This window comes from Oryza glaberrima, chromosome 10, assembly GCF_000147395.1.
Source record: "Oryza glaberrima chromosome 10, OglaRS2, whole genome shotgun sequence".
Lineage (NCBI taxonomy): Eukaryota > Viridiplantae > Streptophyta > Magnoliopsida > Poales > Poaceae > Oryza > Oryza glaberrima.
The window spans coordinates 1494368-1506687 of record NC_068335.1 but is presented as its reverse complement, the minus strand read 5'-3'; the positions used below and the strand labels follow the sequence as shown (position 1 = coordinate 1506687).

Genomic DNA, 12320 nt, shown 5'->3' with positions numbered 1-12320 from the left:
TAAGAAAATATGCAATGTTGATGCTAGCATATGATTTGATCTCTAAATGCTTTATATATATGCTTTATTGACTTGTTATTCCTCAAATAGCTTTAATTGCTCATTGTGAAAAAGAGAATAAAAATATGAAAAAAAATAATACCGAATCCTTGGAAATAGTCTTGACGACGAGGACGTATTCGATGTGAGCAAAATAATGGGTGCCGAATCTCTGGAAACAGTCTTGACGACAGGGACGTACCCGGAATAAAAAAAGAGAAAAATGAGCAAAAAGGCTCAAGAAAAGAAAAAGTAAAAATTCTCTCTGTTATTTGGCAAAATTTGCTACAGGACATCTAAAAAACGTGTAATTAGCTGGAGGACACCGTAAAAACGTATATTTGCTGTAGGGCATCGCAAAAAACTGGTAATTGGCTGCTGGACACCCGCAGCATTATTTTATTATTTTTAGAGGAAAAGGAGAGAGAAACAGCTGTGTAAATACGGTTCTACCCTTTGATTTTTTTCTTTTTCTTTATTCCTTTCTTTCTCATTCTCTCTCTTCTCTTGGTTCTTTCTTCTTGCTTCTCTCTCTATCCCCTTTCTCATCACGCAAGTGTACACCTGAGCGGGAGGCAGCTGGCGTGGGGCGGTTCGGGGCGACGACCGGGCGCAGCAGCGCAGGCGCTGGCGGCGCGGCCGAGGCCACGGCGGCGTGGCGGCGGCCGGCGGCTTGCCGTTGTCCCAGATGAGCGCGTGGTCGCGCACGACGCGAAGGAGGACAGCTCGGTGGCGAGGGGCAAGCCGCCGGTGCCGGCCTCTGGGTCCGCCGGGATGACGACGCAGGTGAGGCTGCACAGCCCGGACACCGCGGTGAGCTTGACCACCGAGCTGCGTCGGTTAAACCTGCCCATGAGGAGCCATGAGAGGACGGACGACGGGAGCTCGGTCGCCGCGTTGTACGCCACGCTCAGGTAGAGGTCGGAGCTCAGGCTGCCCACGCTGAGCGGCATCCCATAGTAGACCACGCAGATGCTGAAGCTGGCCGTCGTGATCGCCGCCAGCCTGTGGAGCGCCCATCTCCGCTCACATATCGACCGCAGCATGGCGAACATGCCCTCACCGCCGGCCACTCCGTTCCCGACCTCCATGGCGCACGTGTCCAGCATGGTGAAGCTCGGCATTGTAATGCCTTCGCCGCCATTGAGCGACGCGATCTGCAGCAATGCCTCAATGGCCTCTTGCTTCCGGTCGTGCACCAGCAGCCACCGCGGCGACTCCAAGAGCAGGACGGCGTAGCAGAGGGACGGGAGCGACGTCCACATGTACATGTTCCGCCACGACGCCTCGCGGAATGTGTACATGAGCGCCGGGAGTGACATGAACCCGACGGAGAAGAAGATGAACCCAGCGACGCTCACCGTGTTGATCCACCACTTCCTGACGAGCTCCGTGGACAGGACCATCGCGGATATGCCCGCCATGGACCTGCCGAACCTGCACAGCAACCTTAGGGCGGCGTACACCCACACGTTCGATGAGAAGGCCGTGATCATGACGGCGACAGACATGGTCGCCAGCGACAGGACGAGCATCTTCCTTCGTCCTAGATGAGTGTCGGCGAGCGTCGTGAGCAGGAAGCCCCCGGCGAGGTTGCCGGCAAAGAACGACGCCGCCGGGAGGGAGATGAGCGCCAGGCCGCCGCCGCCGCCGCACTTGAGCACCCACTCTGACACAACCAACGTCCCGGTCGGGCGGTCCCACTCATGTCGACGCGGCGCTCCGCCACGAGCGCGACGGCACCGCTCATCGCCGAGTCGAGCACGCAGATGAGCGCCGGCGGCCGGCAGCGCGCGGCGACGCGGCCGAGGCCACGGCGGCGTGGCTGCACGTAGCCCCCCTCCCGACGGCAAACGTGGTCGACACCGCCGCCGCGGCCACGGATAGCCGCTCTGCCACCTGGTCTGGCTGGGAAGAAGGAGAGGGAGAGGGAGAGGGGACTTCCATGTGGGGCCCACGTTGGAGTCATTTGAGCCAAGGGTAAACTTGTCTTTAATCGTTGTTTCTCTCTCCTTTTCCTCCAAAAATAATAAAATAATGATGCGGGGGTCCTCCAGCCAATTACCACGTTTTTACGATGCCCTACAGCAAATACACGTTTTTACAGTGTCCTCCAGCTAATTACACGTTTTTTGGATGTCCTGTAGCAAATTTTGCCTTGTTCTTTTGTGCTAAAGGTTATTTGAGAAAGAGTGATAAATGCAATAGGTATATGTGTTTAGTGTTTATTCTTCAACCTATGTGCTTGTTAAGATGTTGCATTATAAATCGTATGAAATCATGAATTTTGATTGTTGATTTAAGCTTAATTGTAAAATCTTTAGTTATGGTTATACTTTAATGCATGCTTGTTATGTTATAGATGGGTTCATCTTCTTTTTATTGCAACACATGACTTGATATGCTATATGTGTGCTAAGCTCTTGAACATTAATGAACATAATTCCTATGCTTGATGAAATCATTGTCAAAAGGGGGAGAAGTAATGTGAAAATTTTTGGAATTTTTGGATCTTTTGGGAGAAGCAAGATGAATTTTTGGAGTTATTGAGAAGAGCATGTTTTTTGGTTCAATTGGGAATTTCTTTCTTTTAAAAAGGGGGAGAAGTTTTCTTTTGGATTTTTGAGCACGATGTGTACGTTTGTACGAAGTGTGCTTTTTACCACTTTTGTTTTTATTTTTCCAAACACCAAAATATTTTTTTTATGGATTTGCCAATGTGTTCATCAAGGGGGAGATTGTAAAATCAAAAGTGTTTTTGACTATTATTCTGTGATAAACAATTGGGCATTGGAGATTATTGGTTTTGTTATTAGGAATTTATTCATGAAGTGGTTTTGGAGATGATTGGATTTCACAGGTGATCTACAGGTACTGCTAGAATTGTGTCCGGTCAGACCGGGCTGTGTATGCCGGTCAAACCGGCGGTGATCGAGCGGTCGGACCGGCCGGCCCGCGGTCTGACCGGCCGACGTTGTGTCGGTTTCGGTTTCGGGTTGTTTATTTGGATATCCGTGATTATTTCATGATTATGGCTTCTAGATGGATACTATACGTATGTAATACTGTTGTTTGCTATTAATGAGTCAAGTTGGAGATAGCTTGGTCTCGGAATATGGTTTCTTTGTTTGTTCCATGCGTAGGTGACTCGATGTCTCGGGAAAGTATTTGCGGTGATGGACCGGGAGTCGGCTTGGGGATAAGACGACGTCCGTGGTGGTCAGAGATCATGCGGGATACTAAGGCTAGAGTTGATGCACGTGGTTGATGGAGATTACATATGGCATACGATGGAGTTATCGTGTGCGTATGGGATGCGGAGTCGAATTTGGAAGGAGTCCAAATTTGGTACGATTGGTTATGTAAAGTTTCTTTCTTGTACTAGAGGGTTTCCTAAGGTGTTTAGGACTCCTAGTATGAGTTTGATTTGTGGCTTTAGGCTGCCTACCTCGAGTATAAATAGAGGGGGAGCGTGAGGCTTCCCGGTATCGCTTTTGTATCGCTTTTGAGAGCAATTGAGTTGAGTTTTGAGTTAGGGTTTTGAGTTTAGTCGAAATTTTTGTAAGGAGTGCTGTTGGTGCACTTTGTAAACACAGAGAGAAGTAATAAAGTCGTCATCTACTTTAAGAGTTCTTCGATTTGTGTTTCACCGGGTTTCGGCGGTCTAACCGGCGATATACCAGCGGTCAGACCGGCGACACGCGGCGGTCAGACCGGCGGCAGCAGCAGGCGCGACAGGCGACTTCGGCGGTGCGACCGATCGATCTACATCGGTCAGACCGGCGTGTTCCAGGCGGTTAGACTGGCGCAACAACTTCGGTCAGACCGATCTCCGTCGAATTCAAGGGTAACTTTTATTTCCGCTAAAAGTTTTCGGTTTTTGGGTATACCAACCATTCACCCCCCCTCTGGTTGGCTTAGTTCTTGCTATTCAATCCTACACTATTATTTCTATTGCCTGATTGGAGGTGGCTTGATGTCCTAGAGGAAAAGCCTTGAGATCTATATTTTCTTGTGTGCTTCTATTATTTCTATTGCCTATGATCTTAATAGAGGGATAGAATCTAACTCGAGATAGAATCAGGAGATAATCTAACGTGGGCTGGGCAAACTGGAGTAGGAATCGGTGTGGGGTATGTGATCTTTTTTTGTGCGTGAACCTGGACTCGTGCGCTTTTTTCTGTGTGAATATATATGCGATATTTTTTTTGGTATGTGATCTTTATTTTTTGGTATATATATAGCTAATAAGTCTATTTTGCTTCCCTCCTCTTTGGGCTGACATATATATAGCTAAAATAAGTGTATTTTACATCCCTATTCTTAAGACCGTGACATATAATATATCTATTTTTACTCATTATTTGTGTGCCGGGCCTGGCCTGTGCGCCCAGTGCGCCGGTGGGGAAGCCCATGTTTGGCCCGGCGATCGGGCCGGGCCAGCACGGGCATGACCCCCATTGGGCCTCGGGCCTTATGGCCATCTATATTTCTGAGTACTCCACGTGATTGATAACTAAATATACCAACATCGTGTGCATGTAAGTTCCACGAATGAAATTAATTACTTAAGTAGCAAATAATTAACAAAACGATTAATTAATTAACAGCATATGTAACAAAGTTGATAAAATTATTATATGGTGGCACATATATAAGTGCATTATAAAGTACATATTTGGAGATCGATCGAGATCAGAGCGTAGCTATTTCACGGAGAAATGCATCGGCATGGTGAGCCGTGACACAGCTGGACAGCACCCTGGCTCCTTCCTCTTCCTCCCGTTCAGATGGCAGACACACCACGCACATCGGCCGGACCAGACTCTGCTCGTACGTCGTCATCACCCTCGCCGTCCTCCCGCCGCCGTAATCCACCGCCTCGAAGCCGATGTTTCTCCAGCACGTCACCAGCAGCACGCCCTCGTACCCAGCCACCTGCTCCTTGGTGAGATCACCGATGACGTCCCCCTTCTTCAACCTCTCGGGTATCTCCTCCTTGGCGCGCCTGATCGTCCTCACCACCTCCATCATGTCGCCGTCCGCCACCGCGCCGCTCCTCGCAACGGCCATCTGCACGGTGGCGCAGTTGCCGTAGTACCCGTCCTTGACGCCCATGTACTTGCGAGAGTTCACCGTGATGGCGAGCACGGTGGGGGCGTCGGGGTCGGACATCACCACGCGGGTGCGGCACCGCCACAGCGCGGCGGCTACCGCCTCGAACACGGTGCACGACGGACCTCGGATGCCGTTGATCATCCTCCACGGGATGATGATGCTGTGCAATGCGAGTTTCGTCGGCTTGACGCCGTACATGAATTGCTTGGCGGCCATGACTAAGGAAGGAGACAAAGGCATAGCCTGTATCGACTCGTCGCATCTGACTGGGATGACGGACGGGGACGGCAGTCCGCGGGCGAGCTCACCGATGGATTGCAGGAACTGCGCGATCCCGAAACCGTCAGCCGCGCCATGGTTCCATGTCACCCCGACGACGAAGCCACCGCAGGTGAAGGTGGTGACCTGCATTTGAATGAGAGAGTCAGCACGGCCGAAGCCATAGGCCGGGTAGTCGACGATGAGCTCCCGTTGAACCGCCGTTGAGGGGTCAGGTAGTCCGCCGTCGATGTCGCGCATGAGCTGCTTGATGGTGCAGTTGGCGGACGCGGCAACGAAGGTCACGCCTTCCCCGGTGCAGTCGATGTGCACGTCCTCGTTACCCTCGCCGGCGGCGAGGCGGCCGGCGAGAGGGTAGTAGTGGACCAGTGCACGGGAGAGGCCCCACCTGATGGTCTCCACGGGCTCATGGATTGGATGCTCGAACACCTGCAATACTACCACCGGTAAGATGACAAGAGGCCTGTCCAAAGGCGAGAATATGATCTTGCCATTTGCCGCCGCCGTCGTCACCGGCTCCGATGGCCGGACGATCTCCGGCGGCGACTTCGTCACCACAATGCACATCCTCGATCGATTCTCTCTTAGTCCGCGATCGATATATAAGCACTCTCTGCGACCGACGAGGTGATGTTGTAAGTGCAAATCCGTGCATTTTCATTTATATAGATGCTGGTGTGTGTGACACGCAGTAAACTGTCTTATAATATTGTGCACATGGGACTTTTTATGGAGTAAAAATTGTTACCGGCACTTGCATTATACTCCACACATAAAATATAAACAGAAGTCCAAAAACCAGCTTCCGAGGCACATGTACTCTAGGGAGGTTCCAACCACCAAACACTACCAACTAAAATAAGCTAAGATTAATACGAGTCAATCATGCAATTTGTGTGAGGTTAATAGTCAATTGTAAAGTGGAATGATAAAAAAACGCTAGAAATTCGCGCAATTTGCATGTGGTCAGCTCTAAAGTGCTTTTTTTTAATGATGCTTGATAATAGTTTGTGTGCAAATCTAGAAGAGACGTGATTGCGCTGACAAAATTACTACTCACTATGCTCTACGCCGGCCCATGTCATCAGTGACGGGCCAAACCATCATGTCTAACCACTGGTGGAGAAACCGTTTGTAGTCCCGGTTCGTAACCCCCCTTTAGTCCCGGTAGATCGGTCAGCCACGTGGCCGGCTGATCCATCTTTAGTCCCGGTTGGTGAGATCTGTGTACCATTTTTTTTATTTGCATGGCCCTGTTTGCTGTATGGTTGATTATATATATATATATATATGTATATATATTTATGTATATATATATACATATATGTATATATATATATATAAATATGTATGTGCGTACGTGTATATGTATAAATACATATATTACACACATATTTATAATTCAAAGCACTTAACATTTTATGTATATATATGTTACCAAAATATATATTAATACTAAAGTAAATGTACGTACATATATAAATATATATATATATATATATACATGTATGTATAGTACAATTCATTTGCTCGCTAACTATAGCTACGACTTCGACGCCGGTGTTACGTCAGAAGAGGAAGGACCGATGTTATGGATTGTCGATCCGTCGTAGTAGAATTCACCATCAGGATTAAGGACTTCTTCGTTGATGAACCCCATCAGTTGTTCTTGAACAGCCGTGATAAAATCCTTGTGTGGGAGATTTTCCCTTATGTGAATACACTATCATTCAAAAAATAATGACATATCAATATATGAAATTAATAAACAACTTAACAAATCGATACGCAATAAAATTTTGAATGGTTTATGTATACGTACATCGAGCTCTTGGTGTATATTTGGTTTGATAGGCAATGGGCATACTCGCATACGTAGTAGCCGCATAAGTTAGTTTCCTGGTCCTGCTTTGCACACTACATGAGAAACGATGAGAGATTTAATATACTCTTTATATTAACTGTAATTAGAGATTCAATTCAATATAATTTTGGATCATGCATGTACTCACTGAAAAATGAAACCTCTGTCCAAGTTTTTCTTTCCAAGTCCCACGGACCAATTGACGGAACCGATCCCAAGCCCTACATGTGCAGTTGCAAACTATGATTAATTAATTATTACCCGAGATCAACATAATAGCAACAGAGTCCCGCGACTTTGGAATAGATGGCATTATATTACCTGTCTATCAGTTGGAAGACCTTGTCAAAAACCTTCTCTTTATTCATTGAGTCGTACACAGTGACTCTGCATGCGTCCAAGTCGAAAAAGAGCAGGACCCAGTGGAATCTGGAATATGCGTGAGATGAGATAAATATCAGAATGTACATGTTATATGTATGGGAATGAAATTTGTTCGAACGACAATAAAAACTCACTCTGTGTTTTACGGCAATAGTATGAACGTCTTGAAATGCTGCTGCGTTAGGAGATGGACGAGATTGTCCTCTGTGTCTTTCTCGTACTTGTAGAGCATTTCGGTGTTGATTTTCCGAGGGACGATGAACCCAGTATCGTAAACTCCCCGCCGTCAGGCCCTTTGAATCTCCATTCTACAACAATGAAAGGAAATTATTATTGCTTACATATATGCCAGGAGCTAATTATTGAACGAAACAAATCGAACTCAAAGATACTTACAAAATCCATGCGCTCAGAAGAGAGACGTCGAGGGCGTCCAGATGGTACAGATCGAAGACATCCTTGAAATGGATCCATAGAACATCTCCTCCTTGCAAGATGTTGGGGTTTCTGATCCTCGCTCTGAACATCTCTCTACCCTTGGCGCTCATTTCCATGTACCGTTCATGGAATTTGTACATTTGTGTCGGTAGGGACTGCAGCTGCTCAGGCCTGATAAGCGGTTTACCGAGTTCAAACTTGTATGCCACTTCCGCCTTTGGGATTGGTGCGCCTCCAACCAACTGAGCCACAGTTAGACCGGTGTCCAAAATGAAATCCGTTATGCCAAAGTCTTCGCCGGTCACCAACGGCTCGACCACTTGGTTTGGTTGTTCTCCAAGCTGAGGAACTGGTTTGGACTTCTTGTAATAGGCTTTCCTAAGTGTTCGGTCATAGTCCGATAGCTTTGAGGCCTCCTTGTTTGTGGTGGACATTCCCTTGAAGAAATTCTTCACGCTCGGGTCAATAGGTATCTTCTTTTCAGGACTCCGAGGCTTTAGTTGCCTCTTCACTTCTCCTGCCACATAAGCGTCAAGCTCTTCTTGACTGCAATCGTACGGCGGCTCCTTGTTTTTGGTGGTGTCAACTTTGGCCTTCTTCGTTGCCCTTGTGCTGGTAGGAGGTGGAGCTTGGCGAGACCTTGTCTTGGGAGGTGCAGGCGGACACGGTGGAGGTGGAGGTGGAGGAGGCGGAGGAGGCGGAGGAGATGATGCAGGAGGAGGTGGCGGAGGAGCCGGAGGAGATGGTGTAGGAGGACGTGGCGGAGGAACCAGAGGAGATGGTGCAGGAGGAGACGGCGGAGCCGGAGGAGATGGTGCACGAGACGCCGCTTGTCGCCCAGGGAGGATGATGTACCGCTTGCGCCATAGTATAATGGCGTGGCTTGTGTCTCGTAGATGCGTCTCACCATCTCCTCCTGGGTAGTCCAACTCGAGGTCCTCGTACATGGCTTCCACCAGCTCAACTTCGACCCTCGAGTATCCTGCTAGAATCGGCCTGCAGTGGTAAGTCCCTGAAATGTCCATTGGGATGGCCATTCCCGACGCCACCTTCACGTGATGAGAGGTTATCTATTAGTAATCAACCTAAGCAGCAACTTGTGGAATGTACAAGTCAAAAATCATATATTACATCGGGCATACCTTGATTGATAAGTTCTTGAAGGGAATATGCAGCTCACATGGTGTCCGTTGCGTGATCTCATCAACGGGGCAGGTGGTTTCGTCCTGGGTTTGCATGGCGTCCATGCTATGTGATCCTACCTGCCCCGTTGAGGCGCAGCTACTACAATTGCCTGATGGGCTGACCATTGGAGGAGGTATGTACGGCTGGGGATCATGTGACCGATGTGCTGCCATGCGTTCATCCACCTTCCGGGCCACCTCCTCCTGCATACTGAGCTCGTAGCTCGATACCCTGTACTCAAGATCTGCAATCTTTGCCTCGGTATCTCTCTTGCTCCTCATCCGACTCCTGTACGTGTGGATGTCCTCCTTGAATTCAATCTTCCAGGGAATCACGCCTTTCCCTCGTGTTCGTCCGGGATGCTCAGGAGTCTGTAGGGCGAGTGACAGCTCGTCCTTCTCTCTGTCGGGTCGGAACGTGCCCTGAGAAGAGGCTTCCACTGCGTCCGTTAGTCGACTGGCAGCCTCGCGTATCTGATCGCTGAAGATAGGGAGCCATCAACTGGGTTAAGCGTTCCACCGTGAGCATAGTACCAGAACTTCGATCGATCCGGCCATTTAGCGGTGGCCGGTTCGATACCCCTCTTAATCAAGCCTGCCTCCATCTCCTCCCACTTTGGCATTGCGACGCTATAGCCGCCTGACCCCAAGTGATGATGGTACTTCTTCTTGGCAGCGTTTTCCTTGTTTTTGACCATCATCGCTTGCCCTTGTTGCCCTGTCTTGTAAGCAACGAACTCGTCCCAATGATCCCTTAGCTTTGGGAATACGTCGAAGTTCGGTGTTAGTCCCTTCAGGATGTATTTCTTGTACAGATCTCCCTTGAAGCTCTGGAACTGTTCTGCCATTTTCTTAAGAGTCCACTGTTTCACTATGTTCTCCGTACCCGCAGGGAACGTGAACGTCTCGAGCATTGTGGTCCATAGCATCTCTTTCTCTGATTCCGGGACAAAGCTGTCATTATCCCCGCGTGCCCTTGTTCTGCACCAGTACACCTTGCTGACAGGCACGTTATCCCTCACAACCCAACCGCTGTGGCGTACAAAATTCTTGGCTGCTTCTGCCGGGGCACTAGGTCGGCCGTCTGCGTCCACCTCAGTTATGATGTGCCGACCCTCTATCTTCTTCGCGGCACCTCGTTGTCCGCGTGCACTTTTCTGTCCAGCGGAGGGATGACTTCCACTAGCCTCCTCCTCGTTCCCCTCCGCATCCCTCTCCACGTTCCCCTCCTCGTTCCCCTCCGCATCCCTCTCCATGTTCCCCTCCTCGTTCCCCTCTGCATCCCTCTCCACGTTCCCCTCCTTGTTCAAGTACTGGTTTGGATCCTCGTTCCCCTCTTCTTCGTTCCAGTACTGGCTGCTTCCCTCTGCGATTGTATCGTACAGTATCTGTTCCTCATCGCGATCAGCCATCTGTTCATAGAAGAAATATTTGCTAAGCGTAATATTAAAACTCTACTAATCTTGTATTAAAACTCAAATAATCATATATGCTAAGTCTAAGTGTCGTGTATTAGAACCCTAGATAATCATATATGCTAAGTCTAATTAAGTTTCGAATATTACATCTCTAATAATCTTATATTAAATCTCTAACAATCTCTAACAATCAAATATGCTAAGTCTAATTAAGTTCCGTATATTAAACCTCTAATAATCTTATATTAAATCTCTAACAATCTCTAACACTCACATATGCTAAGTCTAATTAAGTTTCGTATATTAAACCTCTAATAATCTTATATTAAATCTCTAACTATCTCTAACACTCAAATATGCTAAGTCTAATAATGTAATAATCTCTAACACTCACATATGCTAACTCTAATAATCTAATAATCTTATATTAGAAATCTAATAATCTTATAATATATCTCTAACAATCACATCTTTACATCACTTGCCTGCGCGAATTCCTTCGAGGGCTAGCTACCACTTCGGCTTGAGGGACGACGACGACGACGTCTTCTCTGCAACATGCAAAAAAAATGTATTAGTCTAAACGCAAAGGAACATATAATGTATTTCACGTTTTCAAGTATATATAATCATATATATATATGCTAAGTTCAACAATAGTTTAATTATCTCGTTCGTACACGTTTCACTCGCGTTCGTTCTCACACTTTTAGTTCAAGTTCATTCTCGTTCGCGTTTGTTCGCGTTCGTTCACGTTCGTTCGCGTTTCGTTCACGTTCGTTCACGTTCGTTCACGTTTCGTTCATGTTCGTTCGCGTTCGTTCGCGTTTCAATCACGTTCGTTCACGTCGTTCACGTCGTTCGCGTTCGTTCACGTTTTGTTCGTGTTCGTTCACGTTCGTTCACATTCGTTCACGTTCGTTCGCGTTTCGTTCACGTTCGTTCGCGTTCGTTCACGTTTCGTTCACGTTCATTCGCGTTCGTTCGCGTTTCAATCACGTTCGTTCGCGTTCATTCACGTCGTTCGCGTTCGTTCGCGTTCGTTCACGTTCCCCTCCGCATCCCTCTCCACGTTCCCCTCCTCGTTCACGTTCGGGTGCCCGTGGCGGCAGCGGAGCGGCGGCGTGGCAGCAGCGTGTCGCCGCGGCGGTGGGGCGTCGCGGCGGCGTGGCAGTGGCGGGGCGGCGCGGCGGCGTGTCACGGCGGCGGCGGGGCGTCGCGGCGGCGTCGCGCGGTGTGGCGGCGCGGCGGCGTGGCGAGCTCGAGGCGGGGGCATCAGCGTCGTCGCTGTGGCGGCCGCGTGGACGCGGCGGCGTCGGCGGTGGCGGTCGCGTGGAAGTCGGGGTTAGCATCGGTGGGAGGCGGAGGAGGGGTCGGCATCGGCGCGTCTACATCGGCGGCGGCGTAGGGAATGAGCTAGGCGGCGGCGGTTTGGAGAGTGAGAGAGAGAGAGAGAGATCGAGATCGAGAGAGAGAGGCAGCGGCGGCTCTCACCCGAGAGATGCGGCGGCGGCGTCGACGGCGGAGGCGGCGAGGACCGCGAGACGATGGCGAGAGACGACGGTGGCGTCGGCGCGGGGATGCCTAGGCAGTGGC

The 12320-nt window shown here is 49.1% G+C and overlaps 2 protein-coding genes across 2 annotated transcripts; both read right to left on the bottom strand.

Moving 5' to 3' along the window:
• Window positions 1-587: 587 nt before the first annotated feature.
• Window positions 588-4454, bottom strand: LOC127752602 (organic cation/carnitine transporter 2-like). The gene is made up of 2 exons (XM_052278012.1): window positions 4397-4454; window positions 588-1864 (listed from the first exon to the last, which is right to left on the bottom strand). The coding sequence occupies exons 1-2, from the start codon at window positions 4452-4454 to the stop codon at window positions 588-590; spliced, it is 1335 nt and encodes a 444-aa protein (XP_052133972.1).
• A 211-nt stretch (window positions 4455-4665) lies between these two features.
• On the bottom strand, window positions 4666-6046 carry LOC127753266 (acyl transferase 15-like). Its single transcript, XM_052278741.1, has one exon. It carries the CDS (start codon window positions 6001-6003, stop codon window positions 4735-4737), a length of 1269 nt encoding a protein of 422 aa, XP_052134701.1. The 5' UTR covers window positions 6004-6046; the 3' UTR covers window positions 4666-4734.
• Between the last annotated feature and the right edge of the window lie 6274 nt (window positions 6047-12320).